At 39.5% G+C, this 18951-nt stretch overlaps 2 protein-coding genes across 3 annotated transcripts in view; both read left to right on the plus strand.

The window, feature by feature from the left end:
- Positions 1 to 10058, plus strand: part of XPO1 (exportin 1) — a gene marked incomplete at both ends in the record, with an annotated part of 32472 nt that extends 22414 nt beyond the window's left edge. Inside the window, 12 exons of one of the 2 annotated variants that reach the window (XM_079550593.1) lie at positions 948 to 1129; positions 1966 to 2122; positions 2241 to 2404; positions 3193 to 3327; positions 3649 to 3832; positions 5328 to 5434; positions 6494 to 6688; positions 7534 to 7702; positions 8701 to 8835; positions 8940 to 9099; positions 9178 to 9274; positions 9912 to 10058. In XM_079550593.1, the coding sequence (XP_079406719.1) occupies positions 948 to 1129; positions 1966 to 2122; positions 2241 to 2404; positions 3193 to 3327; positions 3649 to 3832; positions 5328 to 5434; positions 6494 to 6688; positions 7534 to 7702; positions 8701 to 8835; positions 8940 to 9099; positions 9178 to 9274; positions 9912 to 10058 (1832 nt within the window). The remainder of the gene's footprint in view (positions 1 to 947; positions 1130 to 1965; positions 2123 to 2240; positions 2405 to 3192; positions 3328 to 3648; positions 3833 to 5327; positions 5435 to 6493; positions 6689 to 7533; positions 7703 to 8700; positions 8836 to 8939; positions 9100 to 9177; positions 9275 to 9911) is intronic. The other variant, XM_079550594.1, reaches the window with a different exon arrangement.
- Positions 10059 to 17050: 6992 nt separating this feature from the next.
- The window catches only part of USP34 (ubiquitin specific peptidase 34), a gene marked incomplete at both ends in the record, with an annotated part of 130531 nt that continues 128630 nt past the window's right edge, over positions 17051 to 18951 (plus strand). The window contains one exon of the mRNA XM_079532559.1: positions 17051 to 17093. Coding sequence (XP_079388685.1) covers positions 17051 to 17093 — 43 coding nt within the window. The remainder of the gene's footprint in view (positions 17094 to 18951) is intronic.

Genomic DNA, 18951 nt, shown 5'->3' on the forward strand with positions numbered 1-18951 from the left:
GGTCATTAGACTTCAATAATAACATTTTTCTGTTAAATGGAAACACCGGAGGGGTGCACTGAGTGTTCATTAGCAACTTTATGAATGTCAAACAAAATGTTTTGTTTTTTTTATTCTCACTGCTGTTCTTGTGAAGTAAGTATACTTAACAGTAGATTTGTTGTTCTAGTATGTTTTTTTAATATCAAAACTTCTATTTATTGTATTGAAATTACTACAGTATATTCTCATCTTCAGTAATGTTTCCAGATACAGGTGTACAGTTTTCGTTTGAATTCTGGTGTTTGTTATTGCTTAGTGTGTTACTGTAATAGAAGATTCACCTCTTAAAAAAGCAAGAGTGCAGAGAAAGTGGCGCTGTAAAAATCCATTGCTAAATCTGACCTTTATGTTTTTTTGTTTTTTTTTTTTTTTTCAACTTGGCAGGATTTTGAATTTTACTTATGTTAGAGAGCCTAATCATTTTAGGGGCTGATAGAATGGTCTGAGTTGAAAAAGCTGAATCTTTTCACCTAGACTCCTAGACTAGTTCAGGAGTACCATCTCCATTTTAATGGTAGGTTATTAAAACCAACAGATATAATGACACTGAAATAACAAACAGAGGAAAATTATGGACTGACTTGATAAATGCTGTATAAACGTCCCTCAGAGCTAGCCTATCTCATATTTCCTATGGCTTAGGAGTATGTATGCATTTTATTAATAATTTAACTTAGTAGCTTTACTGATCGGACTGACAGACAAAATATTTCTCTCCCATGTCTTTAAATACAACTCTAGCAGTTCTGGGTTTAAATCTTTAGCTTGTTCTGTCACAAATTCACGAAAGAACTATTGCACTTAGCATTTTGATTTTGTCTTTTTCTTAGAAGAAATTAACTTCAAAGAGATGTGATCCAGTTTGTTGCTTAAAGATGTGCCTGTTACTGTTAATTGTCTTTCAGTGTATCTTACACATCTGGATTATGCAGACACAGAACGAATAATGACTGAAAAACTTCATAATCAAGTGAATGGGACAGAATGGTCATGGAAAAATTTGAATACTCTCTGTTGGGCTATTGGCTCAATCAGTGGAGCAATGCATGAAGAAGATGAAAAAAGATTCCTTGTTACAGTAATTAAGGTATCATGGTATAAGACTGACAGCTTTGTCACACTTCATAGTTTACGCTCAAGAAATTGAGTTTAAAAAGACACTTCTCTACATTCTTCAGTAAGCTACCTTGTACAGCAAACAAGTTGATGGGAATAATTTGGGAAATGTCATATCCTGAATGTTAGGCTGATGAATTCCTCAGTCATGAAAAATACATGAATCCAAATAGCCTCTTCATTGTAAAAATTCTGGAGAGAACATTTGGCTTATGACAAAATATTTTGCTTTAGGAATGCAGAAGATATGGAAAGGAAGCACTAATGAAGTAAGAGCACTAATGAAGCAAAGTAATGTGCATTGTTTTCAACCAACTAGCATCCTTCTCTTCTGCCACTTCATTTTAAGTAAATGTGTGTGTGGAAAGAGTACAGGAAGAAAATATTATGTACCGGAGTAATTATGCATCAATATTACATCACAAAAATCTGGCAGAAAGGATTTAGTTTCCCCTACTTGCTGTGTAATACCTGTATGTTTATCAGTATCATCTGGTTGGTCAGTACTCAGCACTAAGGGTTGCTGTAGTCTGCCCTGTATAAATTATTAATTATATCTAAAACGTATGACTGAAAATGTGGTGTTCTAGAGTTGGCTGAAACTTAAGAAATTATCCTGATCCTTAACTAAGGTTGTTGGTTTGTAGGTTTTTTTTTGTTTGTTTATTTTTTGTTTTAATTATTTTGGTTTTGAGTTTAATAATAGCAACTACTTTACTGTATCATTATTATTGCTTATTTTAGCCTTTATACTGCTCTTCTAGTCTACAAACTTGGGGAGGAAACTAATAATTTGTTATATTGTAGGATCTCCTAGGGCTCTGTGAACAAAAGAGAGGAAAAGACAACAAAGCCATTATTGCATCAAATATAATGTACATAGTAGGCCAATACCCACGTTTTTTGAGAGCTCACTGGAAGTTTTTGAAGACAGTAGTCAACAAGCTATTTGAGTTTATGCATGGTAATTATCTCTTTCACTTACTGTTCTAACTTTAATCTTAAAGAAAAAAAATTGATGCTCTGTACATGTGCATGTCTGGGGAAAAATACAAAATAGTAACTGATCTGATTTAATTTAGAAACCCATGATGGTGTTCAGGATATGGCTTGTGATACCTTCATAAAAATAGCACAAAAGTGCCGCCGACATTTTGTTCAGGTTCAAGTGGGAGAAGTAATGCCTTTCATTGATGAAATCTTGAACAATATAAATACAATCATCTGTGACCTCCAGCCACAACAGGTACGTTTAATTGATAGTGTGAGTAAATTGGTGACCGATGTTTGTTATGTCGCAACTTTTTCCTGGTAGTAGTCTTTAAGGCTTGAATTGTGTCTCTTAGTCGTAGTGTGTGTAAGTGTAAGTGGGAGTGTCACATTACAAATAGTATGGTCAAAGTTATTAAGGTCCTAATTGGAATTCTTGGAAGGAGAATTAAAGTGTGCTAAGTTGAAATTCTTTACTAGAATGCTTTTATGAATAAATGACATAGTAAATCTGATTTTGAGGTTTTGATTAGCAAAGAAGGATATTCTACTGTGGTAGCATACTTACAGGTCTTGCATGTGCGGGGCAAGAGAATACTTGCAGGGAGGATGTGCTCTGACAGTGTAGTGCGTGCACGGCATAGGCTGATGCATTGCAGTGACATGGAAACCTTGGGCAGAGGAGGTATTAAGTTCCAACTTCTGATTTTCTTGCACTTGATTTAGCCCAAAGTTCTGTAAAAGATATAAATGGAGCTGTATTGTAAGAGAAAGCATATGCCTGAAATTGCTTGCTTCAGGATGTGGTGGTAAAACAAAGGAAGTCTCTGAGATGTACATAGTAGTATTGGAAGGGAATGGAGGGTTGCTTTAAATGTGGTGTAAGGGAAGAGTGAAGAAAAATCTTGTGAACTGAAATGGAAAGTATGTATTTAGTCACTGGAAACCCATTTTCAGCTTTTACTATCTGCTAGTTTTGAACATTGTAAACTTCTGGTTGCTCTTCCTTAACCTTTCTGTTTGACTTCTTGTTTTTTCAATCAGGTGCATACTTTCTATGAAGCAGTAGGATACATGATTGGGGCACAAACAGACCAGACTGTGCAGGAGCATCTGATAGAAAAATACATGTTGCTCCCCAATCAAGTATGGGATAGCATAATTCAACAGGCAACAAAAGTAAGACCATAAATTAGAAGTGTTTTTAAAATAAAGCTGTTGAATGTTTGTTCTTGTTCTTGTTTGCTTGTTTTTACCCCTGAAATTAGGTGAACTATCTGGGGTGAACCTAGCTAAAGCAATGATTGATGTGACAGTAAAAGCATTGTTTGGAGAGAGAAGACTGAAATGACTTGAGTGGTTTAAATCCAGTTTAAAGAATTTTACAGAACATTCCTTAACAGTGTATAAGATAAATTCTTGAAAGTGACCATTTTTGTGCTAGAAGATAAATGGCATTTTTATTAACTGAAAGGAAGTAACTCATTTTTTTTTCAACAGAATGTTGATATTCTGAAGGATCCTGAAACAGTTAAGCAGCTTGGTAGCATTCTGAAAACCAATGTAAGAGCGTGTAAAGCAGTTGGCCACCCCTTTGTGATTCAGCTTGGAAGAATTTATTTAGATATGCTGAATGTATACAAGTGCCTAAGTGAAAATATTTCTGCAGCTATTCAGGCTAATGGTAAGATATTCTATGTTTTTCATAATGGGATTGGCAGTGCACGTCATCAGGTTTCACATTTGTTACAACTGGGCTTATCTTATTGTGTGTACATTGGTGGTGTTTTTTGTTGTTTCTCTGTGCATGTGTTCGGGCAAGAGAATGACTGAAAATGTGCTTGCTTAGATTATTATGTTAACCAGTTAAATGTTTTATTCAAAGAAACTCTTGATTCTGGAAGGAGGGAAGCTATAAGCATGAGTTTAGGAATGATGCAAGAGACTGTTGACCAGTAGTGGTCTTGCAGAGATGAAGTTGTGGCCTGCATTCTTTTGACTTGCTCTCTTTTTGAATAAGAAAAGACCCTAGTATTTTGGCAGAGTTTTGGTTTGATGATATCGTATTACTGAAAAAGCCTTATTGCAGAAGTGTAACTTCAGTGAAGGTGCCTCAAATATGTCATAAACTAGACTGATAATCACTGAGAAGGAATTAAGAGTTACCTAAGTTATCTAACCAATTTTTACTGGATAAATTAGAATCTGATATCTAAGTAGAAAGTGCTGCTGTAGTAGTTCTTGACAAGATTAAATGAATTGATTATTGGATCTGTCTTAAGACAGATTTTCTATGAAAATAATCATATATGTGAATGTTAAGACTTAACCACTGAACAACTGGTTGACCTTGAAGTAGCTTCTGAGAGTTCAGAATATAACTAGCTGTAAAATCGATACATTTCTTAATTCTGCAGCTCTAATTGCCAAAACACATTCTTATTTAAAACAAAACAAACAAAAAAAAACCAACACAACAACAGCCAAAATAGGAAGCAGTTGCTAGGACTTCTAGTCCTGATATTTCACTAGACCAAGAGCTATTTATATTGCACTTGCCTCAGAGTATGTTCTTACAACTGGTTATCTCTGATGCCTGCAGAAGCAATTCTACCCTTGTTTCCCTGGCTGCAGTCTTCCAGGGCTTTCCTTGGATATACTGTTACGATTGTGTGGCTGTGCACTCAATTAGAGCAGATTTTACTGATGAGGTTTACATTGATATGGGTGTAAGAAAATGAAGTAAAAATTAGGTTCCTTGTAATAAAGAAAAGTTTGAATGATTAGGTTTGTCTGTGACAAAATCAGGAGCTTGCTTTAAAACACTGTGTAAGTTGATGTCCTCTCATCACTTAGTGAGAGCTAGAGGTAAGCTTCATCCAAATAGTTAAATGAACATGCATGATTCCCTTACTTGAAAAGTAAGTTGCAGCTTTGTTTTTGAGGTGTGCAGGCAGTGTACTGTCACTGGTAGTATTGTAATACCAAATTGCAACTTGGACCTATGGAGCTGAAATAATGGGGAGCTAGTTTTTATCTGCATAATATGAATGAAAAGTCTTCTTTCTTTGTCAATTGGATATAAAAATGAAACATTCTGAACTTTGTGGAACCGATTTAAGTGAGTCTTCTTGTTGGCATATCTTACCTAGATTAAGTGAAGCTTTACAACTTTTCAGGTGAAATGGTAACAAAGCAGCCCTTGATTAGAAGTATGAGGACTGTAAAAAGGGAAACTTTAAAACTGATTTCTGGCTGGGTGAGCAGGTCCAATGATCCTCAGATGGTAAGTAAATTTATTTTGCAGAAACAGTTCATACAACAAAATCAGGAACAGCTCTGCTCTTGTTCTGAAGAGCAGTCAATACTGTTCTGTTCACAGGAACTGTTTTCAGAACTGCAATATCTGAAGGAAGGATAAGGTGTGATCGTACGGAGGGTAGGCCTGAGCTATATTTTGATTGCTTCAGTTAGTTTCAGCTGAGAGGAATCCAAAGGGGAAGTAAGAAGTTGTATGAGAGTCCTCAGGCAACCACTGCTGGATGGGTACAGTGGGTGGGAAGTATATGGATGTGTAATATATCATCATAGAATATCATCATAGAATCACCAAGGTTGGAAAGGAGCTACACGATCATCCAGTCCAACCATCCACCTATCACCAGTAGTTCTCACTAAACCACGTCACTCAACACAACATCTAAAAGTTCCTTGAATGCTTCCAGAGTTGGTGGTTGCACCACCTCCCTAGGCACCCCATTCCAGTTCCTTGTCACTTCTTTGGAGAAGTAGTATTTCCTAACATCCAGCCTGCATCTCCCCAGGCACAAGTTGAGGCCATTCCCTGTAGTCATGTCGCTAATTATGCAGGAGACCAAATCCTGCTCATTACAACAGAGTAGTTATAGAGAGCAATAAGGTCTCCTTTGAGTGTCCTGTGGTCTTAACAATCGCAGCTCCCTCAGCCACTCCTCATAAGGCTTGTGCTCCAGACCCCTCACCAGCTCCACTGCCCTTTTCTGGACATTCTCCAGGGCCTCGATATCTTTCTTGCAGTGAGGGGCCCAAAACTTGAACACGCTAGTCGAGGTGCAGCCTCACCAGAGCAGAATGTAGAGGAATGATCTCTTCCTTGGTCCTGCTGGCAACATTATTAGTGAAACTAGCCAGGATGCCATTGGTCTTCTTGGCCACACTGCTGGCTCATGTTCAGCCCAGATACAGCCAGTACCCCCAGGTCTGTTTCTGCTACGTATTTTTAGCTTCTTTCAGAACTACCTTGTAATTGCTTGAGACTTTGTTCAGTAACTGCGCTGCTATAACAGAGTCTTGCTGTTTTATTTAGGTTGCTGAAAACTTTGTTCCTCCTTTGTTGGATGCAGTTCTCATTGACTACCAGAGAAATGTTCCAGCTGCTAGAGAACCTGAAGTACTTAGTACTATGGCTATCATTGTAAACAAGCTGGGTGGACACATTACTGCTGAAATACCTCAGATATTTGATGCTGTTTTTGAGTGCACATTAAATATGATCAATAAGGTATTATATGTAAATTTTGGATAAAGCGGGGAAAAAAAGGGAGTTTGTATTAACAGTACTGGTCTTTGGGTATTGCAAGAAAGGGGGCAGTATGTAGTTAACATAGTGTCATTACATGGCTTCTGTTTTATGGAAATTTAATTGAGGTTCATGGATTCTGGCTGTTCAGGTGAATGTCTTAATCTCATTGATTTGATTTCTTAATACAGTTCTGAAATTAAATGATTAGTTGATTTTCTGTTCCAAGACCTTGGAATGTCACCGGTTCTGGAAGCTGAAGAATACTTTAAGTAGACTTCAGTGTAGGGTGAATGACTAGAATTCATATATAGTTATCAATACTCGTATTCATAAATTGTGTTCTGTGAATATTTCTTTACTTTGCTGAATTCCATAGTTGATAGAGTTTCTGTGCTAGAAGTTACAGTAAGTAGTTGCATAATACTGGCTAGGTTAGGGTCATTTTGCAGTAGTGCATCCCTGTAGTAGCTAGGTGCTTAATGCTGAGGCCATGTATCTTGTGTCTGTAGAGCAAGTAGTAACTGAAGTTGCTGTACTGACAAAATCTGGTTCAGCCTGTTGATACTGTGTAACTGTAGAAAATGGTCTTACTAAGCTTTGGTAGTAAAAGTATGGGGAAAAAAATTTACTGGGAAACTGGGAACTGTAAATTCTGTTTCGTATTCACATTTCTTCAAACTTGAGATGTGAATGCCATTCCATATTGGATATTGACTCACTCTTCTTAGCAAAAGATATTATGGTGGATCTCTAAGCTATTCAGTGAGCTTTGCTGACTGTGCTATTTTTTTTCTCTCCTGTTTTTCCCTGCCCCTGACTCTCAGGACTTTGAAGAATATCCTGAACATAGAACAAACTTTTTCTTGCTACTCCAGGCTGTAAATTCTCATTGCTTCCCAGCATTCCTGGCCATTCCACCTGCACAGTTCAAACTTGTTTTGGATTCTATTATTTGGGCTTTCAAACATACAATGAGAAACGTTGCAGATACAGGTAAAACTGAAGTTTTAAGTCTGTAGATTGTTGCTTTCTTGTATTTTTAGTCAAACATAGCATTCCAGTCGCACTATTAAATACTGTATTTGCTGTAGAAGAACAGTATTTCCCTGTCTCAATTTCACATTGACAACCAGATACTCATTAATGTATTGAAATAGTTGGATGCTGTTGTACTCACAGAAGAGAGCACTGTTAATTTCTGCATGCTTTCTCTTCAAAATGTGAGGATTTTCCTGAAATGCTGAACTGATGCAACAGCTTATTGCTGGTATTCTGCTTTGGCTTTCATTGTGCTGTCTGGAGTGTTTAACTTCTTGCCTCACTAAGACAGTCTCTGAGTTACTACTGAAAAAGACAGCAGGAAAATGAATGGTGAGTGAATTCAATCTGAGAGTCAGCTATTACATCAGTAGAGGGTAAAACCTTAGACTAAAGGCAAACTGCTTCTTTTGAACAACAGCAGGTTAAACTTCATCTCTGGTTTCACCGAGAGGCTGTTTTTAGTACACTTGATTAATTAAATGTCCTCTGGGATGGAGTTGCCAAGGAAGGCTAGGAAAAGCTACGTGAATGTCATAAATTCTAAAAGCATCTCAATCACAGGATGAAAATTACTGTTTTGAACCTACTTCATTAGCCAGTTGTTGATGTTTGGAAGGGATAAAAGGTAACTTTGTGTTGCATTTCAGATAGTAAGGTAACTGTGCTTGTGTAGTTTTTCTGTAGTTTGTACCGGAGAAATTGTGTGGTTGGCTGGTTGGCTCTTAAGGTTCCAAGTCTATTAGTGAAAACCGAGTTGATGCTCACTATAAATGTGGCTGCCGCCCTCTACTGGCTGCTTGAGGAAACGCCTGTGAAAATGATCAGTGTAATACTTCTCAATGCTTCTCAGAATTTCTTGGGATGTTTGTCTCACTTTAAAAAGGTGGAAGGATGCACGGAGCTTTTGTATAGTTTCATTGTTCATCTTGTCTTTTATGCAAATTTTGCAGGACTTCAAATACTTTACACTCTGCTACAAAATGTTGCACAAGAAGAGGCTGCTGCTCAGAGTTTCTATCAGACATATTTCTGTGACATCCTTCAGCACATCTTCTCTGTTGTAACAGATACTTCACACACTGCTGGTAAGATTGTGAGCCAGATGAAAACAAGCCTTTCAAGCATCATACTAATGTTGCATTTCCTATTCTGAGTAATAACAACATATGTATAATTTTGATCTGTTCAGGTTTGACCATGCATGCATCAATCCTTGCATACATGTTCAACTTGGTAGAAGAAGGAAAAATAAGTACTCCGTTAAACCCTGGAAATCCAGTGAACAACCAAATGTTTATTCAGGAGTATGTTGCTAATCTCCTCAAATCTGCATTTCCTCATCTACAAGAGTAAGTGTGCTGTAGTTGTTTTATACTTCTTAGTGGATACTTACGTCTTGAAATACTAACAGATGTATTTACTATTAGTGCCCAGGTTAAGCTGTTTGTAACAGGACTCTTCAGTTTAAACCAGGATATTCCTGCCTTTAAGGAGCACCTAAGGGATTTCCTGGTCCAAATAAAGGTATGTTTGGCATGGTTTCTTACAAGAAGTGTAAAAATATTTAGCAGGATGATGTTTTTAAAAGTCATTAGACAGTGTTTATAATAGGGTGTATATTTTACTACTACTTAAAATTGTCTTGGTTCGAGAGTCTAGATACTGGATCATGTAATCCACTTGAGCGTAATTTAATTGTAGAGATTGGGTTTGAATGCATGCTGTTGCTTATCCTTTGTACATACATATAGGTCTAAAGAGGCCATAAAATAAATTTTTTTTCATTTCTGCTTGGGACTGAGGCATGCTTTGAAAGTAGACAGACTAGTGCTCTGCTTTTATTTTTCCAAAGATGCTGAAATTTGAGATGATTCTGAAAGTATATGTTAAAGTTGTTTTCAGGCTACATTAGGTAGATATTTCAAAAATTGTAAAGATACTGCTTTAATGATAAAAAGCTGCACTGTCCTACAGTATAATGCATGCTGAAAATTTTTGTCTCTGATACTAATCCTAATCTTACTTATGGAAGGCAAAACAAGAAATAGCGTGACGAGGATGTGAAGGGAAGATGTTTCCAGCATTGTTCTTGATTGTCAGAAGCTTATTACCCTTCCTGACGCAGTTAAAGCGAAGTGTTGTTTTTGTGTGAATTACACAGGAATTCGCAGGTGAAGACACATCGGATTTATTCTTGGAGGAAAGAGAAACAGCCCTTCGACAAGCTCAAGAGGAGAAACATAAACTTCAGATGTCTGTACCTGGCATTCTTAATCCACATGAAATTCCTGAGGAGATGTGTGATTAAAAACAAGTTTTGCGGTTTTCTTTCTGTGCAGCCACTTTGTTGTGACAGAAGAAAACAGCACTTGGATATTTGTTGACCAAAATGATGCCAATTTGTAAATTAAAACGTCACCTAGTGGCCCTCTTTTCTTATGTGTTTTTTGTATAAGAATTTTTCTGTGAAATATCCTTCCATTGTTTAAGCTTTTGTTTGGTCATCTTTATTTAGATTTGCATGAATTGAAAATTAATGCATTTTCAAAGTAATTATTTCATGCCCATTTTTGTGGCTAAGGGGAAAATAGGCAAAACATAAATTGTAAAGGACTATATTGCAAAACTATACAACTTCCTGTAAGAGTATCAATTTTTAATTTGGGATCTTTTTCTTTCTAGCCTGTCTTGCAGTCTAGTAGAAAAAGTAATGAGTAAAACAGTTTTAATTAATTGTTAAGCAGAGGATTATAGTGCTGCAATTTTTTTGATCAGTTAGCAGCTTTTGGATTTGAGTGGGTAAAGGCTAGGCTTACATGTATTTGCAAGTTGTATGGCAAGTTTGCAGCAAGATCATGTGCATATCATCCCATTGTAAAGCAACTTCTAAAGCGTATGGGAACACAGTACAGTTAGTTATTTTTACACAGTTCTTTTGTTTTTGTGTGTGTGCTGTCGCTTTGTCGACAACAGCTTTTTGTTTTCCTCAATGAGGAGTGTTGCTCATTTGTGAGCCTTCATTAACTCGAAGTGAAATGGTTAAAATATTTATCCTGTTAGAATAGGCTGCATCTTTTTAACAACTCATAAAATAAAAAAAAAAACCCTCTGGCTTTTGAGATGACTTATACTAATTTACATTGTTTACCATGCTGTAGTGCTTAAAGAACACTACTTAAGAGCAAAATAAACTTGGTTTACATTTATTTTTCTTTCCTTGGCTTATTCTTTCATTGGATGAAAATGCTGTGATCATATTAAAGGTTTGTTCCTATACCCTGAAGGCATAGGAGATGGTCCTTGAGGTCTGGGTTACCATTGCTTCTGATTTCCCCTGATCTCAAGGACTTCGGCTATGCTTGAAAGCTAACAAGAAATAAGTTGGGTTCTATCTATTCGAAAGTATGGTAGCTGTTTTGACTTAACACCATGACTAAAAATACTCCGTACTACATTGCTGTAGAATGCCAGTAATAAGGTATTCTTGCTCTCTATATGTACTCTTTGTATTTTATTCCAAAGAGTTATTGAACTGTATCTTGACTAAAAATTGATACTAGTACATATTAATAACACGTATAGACCAGATGTGCAGTTATTTTTCTACCTAAAGTTTTGTAGTTAAATAATTTTCACAGATGTATGAAGTACAGATGAGAAAACTTTAGTGTGAACACAAAGATGGTGTACAGTCTTGGCTTCCCCATGTTTGCAGTGTCTCTCTTCTGTTTTCTAACAGTTGACATTAAAATCTCCCACACGCTTTTCTTTTCTTTCCATTTTATTTGGTCTCTAGTCTTAGGATTGTTAATGTGATGCAAAGCATAGCAATTAATTCAGAACTGTAAAACAAAGTTAGACAGTTGTGGAGGTGCTTTATGTAAGCTTGGATACTGTAGGTAATTTTGTGCTGTACATTAATTTTGAAGTAGAAGTGCATGAGATAGCAGTGCTCAATGTATAATTTTACCGTAACCAGAATGTTTCCAGTCTTAAGGACTGGTCCATTCTGTGTCTGAAAATCTCTCTTGCTTGACTTAGCTGGCCTTAAAAAACCAAAGCCACTACTTCTGGAACATCTTTTATCATCACAAATACTGCAGTCTGAAAGCGCTAAGCTGTGGAGATGACGTTCCTCAAACCCTTTATGTCTGGGACTTACAACGTAGCCTACCAACATTGTTAATTAGTTTGTTAGATGAAAGATTTCATTTGTTTCTCAAACTCACGCTTTAAGCTTTTTCATGTCTTTCTGTCCAGTTGAGTTATAGATTTTTGTTCTTGTAAAGCAATATGTAACATAAGAAGCAGTTTAAAGTGTTTGAAGTACTGTTGAAGGATACTAAAATGGCTTGTGACCAGGCTTAGTCACAGCATTATAGAGCTGCAGATTATCAAAAGCTGTGGAGACCAGGAAGAAAACTATTAAAATAGAAATACCCCCAATAGTGCGGCATAAGAATGACCATATTCCACGAATCACAGAACTAGACTAGTTCAGACATGCAGTGAAAATTGTTTCAATGAAAAACGCATGTGTGCTTTTATGCACACCTTTCATTTTCAAGGTTGAAGTAAATGTGCAAGGCTTGTGGTCTGATGCGTACTTAAGAATTACATCTGACTTTCAAAGAACACCTGAAGTGTGTTTAAAAATGCAATTTGGATAAGAGTTTTTCATTATTTTGAAACCTTTTAGATTATCTAGTAACAAAATGGTGATGTTAGTTTTCACTTCCCTTTTAAATCTGACAAAAAGCTGTATTATCTTCAAAATTGGTGCCTTTTGCTGATCTCTGCAGATGCTATGAAAATGCAGCTTATGCAGAGTTCTTGATAAAATTTGGGGGGAAGGGTGTGTCTATTCCTAGTGCAGTTATCCTCTGTTGAAAAATTATTACAATGTACACCTGAGAAGGTTGTAGATACTGTGTTGAATGCACACTCTGGAAATGAAAATAAATGGATAAAAAGCATGAACCCATCATAAAAACAACTACAACTTGTAATTATATGTAAACCAATGTTTACTTTGTGCATATTTCTATACAGATTTTAAAAGAAAAAATTCTATGTACTCTAGGTACATTCGTTAACAAAAATATTACAGGGTGTTTTCTGTGTTTACATGATTTGATTGCCTGTTAGCTGATGAAGACACCCCCAAGTGCTTGTTTCAGGCTACCATGTGTTTGCTACTGTAACTGGAGCAATTATTTTCCAAAGCATTTTAGGTTAGTTTTCTTTTTCTAACTTGAATAATTTGCTGTGTGTTAATCTGATTGGTTAAGTGAACTATTTTCCAATAAAGTTAATATTTATGCAAAAAGCTTTAGAATAATGTTCATCTCTCAAGGGAGCTTGAAGTTATTTCCAGTAGACTTCAGCACTGGAAAGGAATAAAACTTTGGCTGTGGATTTCTTTGGATGAAGGGGAGCGGCATTAGGAAAAGATACTGCAACTATCACAGCACTAAAATGTAGAGAGGTTGACTGAAGCAAGGAAGTTGCTTTAGTATTGAACTGTGCCTCTGAGATTGTGCCTCCAGATAAATTATTACTCACCCAAAACTTGTGGGGCACTATTTTCTTGCTCATATTGGTGCCTAGATAATTTTTGTTCTTCATGTTAGGTGTGTCTCCAAATGTAATAGGGCAAAACCCCAGTGTTGAGAGATTGTTTTTAAAAACCATTTTGGTTACAAAATTGAGTATAAGAACATACCTCTCCTTCCTGCCCTTCATGAATACACCTCTGTACGTGATTTAATGGGACTGTATTTCTATTCATCCTTTCACATCCAGGATGTCATTGCTGAAGTTGACTGATCAGCAGTGTTCTCTCGGGAAAAAAGCTTAGCCAATCACTTCCCAAATTTTACATAAAATGCACCTTAATTACTAAATGCACTGAAATCAAGAATCATTTCTTGAGTACGGGGAGAAAAGATCCACTTAGTGCTAAAAAAGTGAAAATACAGTGAGTGCTTGTGTTTCTAGTAGTACAAATACTATGTAAGGAAATACCAGATAACTTTTCTAGCCTCTACAACTACGCTTTATTACGCATTTTCTGTGATAATTTGCACATTCACAGGTAAATTCAAAAACAAACATGACATGTCCCTAGGGAAAATAACTGATACTGCTTCAACTTAAATTTTGACACCAAGGGCTGAATGGGAGAAGACCTTTTCTACTACTATTCCTGTTAGAACAATGGTGAACAGTTGGGAACTCAGCTTGGTGTTGGGACTCCGGCTTCCCTACTTGGAGTATTTATACATTTGAACTACCTGATGGAGCATGTTAGCATACTGAAAGAGACTGGCTGCATTTATCAACTACAACAGCTTTGCAGAACTATGGTTTTGGTTTTTATCTTTTTGTTTGTTTTTAAAGCTGAGTGTAGTTACTCAGTCTGCCAGCAGTCTCCTCAAGACACTTCTCTTGTCTAAATTAGAACTATGAAATGAAACATTCTACTGCAGGTATGTACTTGCCCTGTGTGCTTTTCATTTTCATACACGTGTCTACCTGTGTTCGTTCATGCTGTTCCGTGGGAACAAGAAAACAGTTTAAAAAACAAAGATAGGACTAAGAAGGGATGTTTTCAAAGATCAGAATATAGATGAGTTACATCAGAATGGATCAGAATATGCCATAAGTTAAAAAGATCTAAGCAAAGCACTCATAATTACACTTCTAGTGGGCTAAAAAGCACTTTTCCAGATACCCAACCAAAGTTTGTAAAAGGGCTTATATTTCTATCGTGAACTGTCTCAGTTTTTCTTCTTGGCAAATCTGCAGCCTTTGGGGGTTCCTTCATGTAAAGATTATTGGGAACAACTGGAGATGAGGGAGAGGAGTTAAAATTGTTTTATCTCAGTTTGACTACATCTGTGTGTGATGGAAAGAACTGTCTGCAGCCTGCTTACCACAGCTGTTATTTTGACATGACTGTTGATAACAAGATAGTAACGATCAATTTTCTTGTTTGGAATCTAGCATTAGATCTAGCGTGAGGTGTTTGGGTTTTTCTGTTTTTTTTTGTTGTTGTTTGTTTTGCATCAGTCTTATTCTATTAACTTCTCTCCCCAGAGAGAGCCTGTGAGCATTTTGCTTTTTGGATTAACTGTGTCCAACTGTGCAATCATTACAGCAAACTTCTACAAAAACAGTCGTAAATACATGCTCTACCCATGAAGAGTCCAAAAGTTGTGCTTGCTTTTGAGTCAAAGGGATATCAATTATGTGAAAAGTGCTTTATAGTCTGAAATAATCAAAATGAAAATTGAAAAATACTGTAAGAGAGATGATCCCAGAATTAGGCTGGGTACAATCCTCAGGCTATTTAAATAAAGGTTTAGAAAAATGACCTGACCCCTAATGCACACCAGGGTTTTTTTTCTTCTGGTGAATGGTTCATTTACTTTAAAACCTAAAAAATAAATTAAAAAATAAAAAAAATTGCTAGGACTGGGTTACTCGTTTGGTCTTGGGACGCTGACACTGTAAGTGTACGTATGGATCTCAGACTATTCACCTTGTACAAAATTTGGATACAGCGTTTTACTTTTGCTCAAGTCTCGCGTTTCTCTTCAATTACTACTTCACAACTGTACTGTCAGCTTACCAAAGGAAGCATCTCCTGATTAAAAGCAGTATCACAGTCAGGGGAAGGAAAAGGGCCTCCTGGGGATCAAACCACATTGCAGTGATGCCACATGAGGAGAGTAGACATGAGAAGACAAGCAGTGGATAGAAGAAAGACTAGCTGATGATCACTATCATGAAAACTGTAGGCCACTTATAGGTCCTGCTGCCTTCTGTTTGGAAGCTTGCATTCCATTTTAAAACTGTAATGTCATTTTTCTTTAACAAAAATAAGATTGCGTGTCATAAAATGCACTTCAAAATATTCTAGTCTGCACAGTTAGGAACAAGGTCACTCATATTCCTCTCGTATATATTGACCTTAGCACGTGATGTTGTGATTCAAAAGACCCCCTCTTGTAAGAGCCGATTTGTCAGAAAAGTAAACTTCTGATGCCCTGGCAGTTAATTTTGGATTTATACGATCAAAGGGACTGCCGGGTCTAAGTAAGGAAGAGGGCAAAGAGAAACAAACACAAGTTCAACTCTGATTATGCGCAGAATGGAAGTGTATTTTCTGTTAACAACGCTCTCTTTTTGCAAACGCAGCTGACACACTCAGGTTGTGCGGCCACCGATCGCTCCTCACTAGAAGGAATACCTGTGCAAAATGATGGTAAAGGTCGAGGAAGGAAGCAAACCAATTTATTGCAGCAACGGTGCTCGCGTTAGTTAAGTACGACAACCACGCCGAAGACGCCTACCACGCTTTTCGGCTTTGAATTTCAAGAACTTCAATACCGATAGCGCTAGGAAAAACAAGCAAACGAAGACCGATCCCGGACTTACGCAGGAGGAAAGCGCCAATCAAACGCGAGACGCGAGCCCCGGAAGCGGGCAGGCTTCGCGCGTGGCCTGACGGGCGCTCGCTGCGGCCGGCCGTCCCCGCAGCGCCGCTGCACGAGTAGCCGCCGGCTGCCGACAGGCGGGGACGCGTCCTGGGAACGGCGAGGAGGGAACCGGCGGCACGCCGAACTCGCTCCTAACGAGCGAAACGGAGGAGCGCCGGGGAGCGCAAAGCGGCGCGCCCCGCGCCGCGCTCGCTTAAAGCGGGAGCGGCCTTCCCGCCCCGCGCGGCACCGGGGAGGTCCTTCCCGGCGGGGGGCGGGACTGGGGCCGCGACTGCCGCTTCGCGCCTCACCCGTCAGCGCGCCGCCTTAGCCGCCATCTTGCCCTCCAGGCCCCGCTGCCGGCCCGCCCCCTTCTCCCTCCCTGCTCGCCGGCCTGCCGCCCGGCCCGGGCTGGGAAAGGCGGGGCGAAAGGGAGGAGGGACTCGGCCGCCTTCGTCTCTCGTCTCGTCGGAAACCGCCGAGCGGAGCCCGAGCGCTCCGTCTCCCTCGCTGCCGTTCCCTCCTCCTCCTTCCCCCTCGCCAAAATGGCGGCGCGCGGAGCCGCCGGCAGCCAGTGAGTGACTCGGCTTCCCCTCCCGCCGCCGCCGCGGGCTTATTGGCATCGCTCGGCCGCCCCATCCCCCCCGCCCCGGACCGGCCCCCGCCCTCCCGCCCCTCCTTCTCTCCCCTCCCCCCATCCCCCCCATCCGCTGACCCCCGCCCCGGCCCCCATCAATCACCGATCGGCGGCCCCGCGCGGATCAATCAATGGTTGGGAGGAGGCGGTGGCGGCGGCTGCTGCTGTTAATGAACAATGTGTGAGAGCTGCGCCGAGCTGCTGGAGGTGTTAAACGAGAGTAAGTGCGGCCGCCCTCTCCGCTGCCCTTCTCCGGCAGTCCTCGCCCCGCGCCGCGCTCCCGCTCCCCGCGGACCGGGCCGTAACCCCGCGCCGCCTTCCGCCTCCGCCCGGCTCGGGCCTCCCGGGCGCCGGGGCGGCCATAACGGCGGAGCCCGCCCCGCTCCGCGGCTCCTTTCCCTCCTCTCCGCCCGCGGCCTGGGGAGGCTCGGCCCCTCGGGGCCTTCCGAGGAGCCGCCGGGCGCGCGGGGCCGGGCGGGACGTGACGAACTGCCGCTGCCGGCCGCGCATCCTGCCCGGCGCGGCGGGGCCTAGCTGCTCCGCGCCGTGCCTCGAGCTGCCGAGCCGCTGGAGGCCGAGCCTGGGGGAGCTGGAATCTTTCGCCTAAACGTTTTCCTCCTCGTATGCCACAATCAGTTTAGGAGCGGTTCGGCCTCCGATAAACCGAAACGCTGAACGCTTCCTAGAACGGTCCTTGGGTAGAGCTTTCTTTTATTCTTCCTCTTTTTCCCTTTTTATTCTAACTCTGACGAGGCCTCGTTACCTGTGGTATTTGTTCTTCGCTGATAAAACAGTTACTGCTACGGTGGGTGAATGTTGGCCGCTTTCTTAAAATACGCTATTCCGTGGTGGTCAGCAAAAAATTAATTAAAAAAGCAAAAACGGGTGTGTAAAGCTATCTTTCAGGAAAGCCGGATGGTATGAACAGATTAGGTTAAAAGGTTAACGTCAGAGAGTTTTTAAAGTTATTTGCCAAGTGTATAATTCTCATATCTCGTTTTGAGCAATTGTTGGGATGTTTGCTTAATTTAGCCTGTGTACCTTAGCTTTCTTAACTGCAGAGGTTGGAAACAGGTTGGTACAGAAGGCTGAGTGCTTATTTAAGTACCTGGTACTAAACAGAACTGTGTTACCAGCGGTGCACTGATGACAGTTGTATTGGAAGTGGTAACTGTTTAGTTTCGATGGACTGATACATAATCATTGTTTAAGCTTGATTGATATGATCAAATAGGAAAGAGAAAAAAGGCAACGTTAAACTGGATGTTTGATATTTCAAGAAATCGCTGAATTTCCAGTGTGAGCTTATTGTTAGAACCATTTCAAGGCATTTGGGATATAAGCATGTAGGTGCTTCCTTGTAAGTAAAGTGGGATATTAGATTGCTTTAATAGTGGGGCTTCGATAAGTAGAGTATGGATAACTTAACAGCTCCCTGTAAGTTATGATCCAAACCTGCAATTTTTGAAAAGGAATTTTGGCTTTTCTAGTTAAATTTGGGGAGATAGTTGTATGTCACTGTTGTATAGCAAACTTGCAGAAATTCTGGTTAAATAAATCTTGACATACCTATTTTTATGTTTGGAGGCTAATATATATGATGGTGCCTTGTGCACGCCAAATAAGTTCTTACTGTGTGGGGAGTTATAAGGGATACACTTTGATGCTTTTTCATTTCTTTTATAACTTTAAGCTGCATTCATATGCATTTGGTATGTAATATTTAATCATAATGTGCAAGAATAACGTCAAGCCTTGGTTTATAAAATGCTGCAGCAGAAATGAAAAGTGGTAGTAAAGAATGAGGTCATGCCCAAAATGTGTGAGCCAGAGACTGCAAGCAGTTTCTTTTTCTTCCTGCTGAGCATTTGGGATTGCCTTTTCACTGAAACAGTGTTTTGAAGGAGGTCCAGGAAACATCTTGTTTGTTTTAGAAATTTATTGGTAAACTAAACATTTTTACTGAGAACACGTACTGCCCTTATCTTTGTTTATCCCAGCGTTTACCAAATAATTATTTGGTGTCTGTTACATGACCAGTCACTTAAAAGTTGAATTGACTATCATCTCAATGTATT

Source organism: Tetrao urogallus, assembly GCF_951394365.1.
Source record: "Tetrao urogallus genome assembly, chromosome: 2".
Taxonomy (NCBI): domain Eukaryota; kingdom Metazoa; phylum Chordata; class Aves; order Galliformes; family Phasianidae; genus Tetrao; species Tetrao urogallus.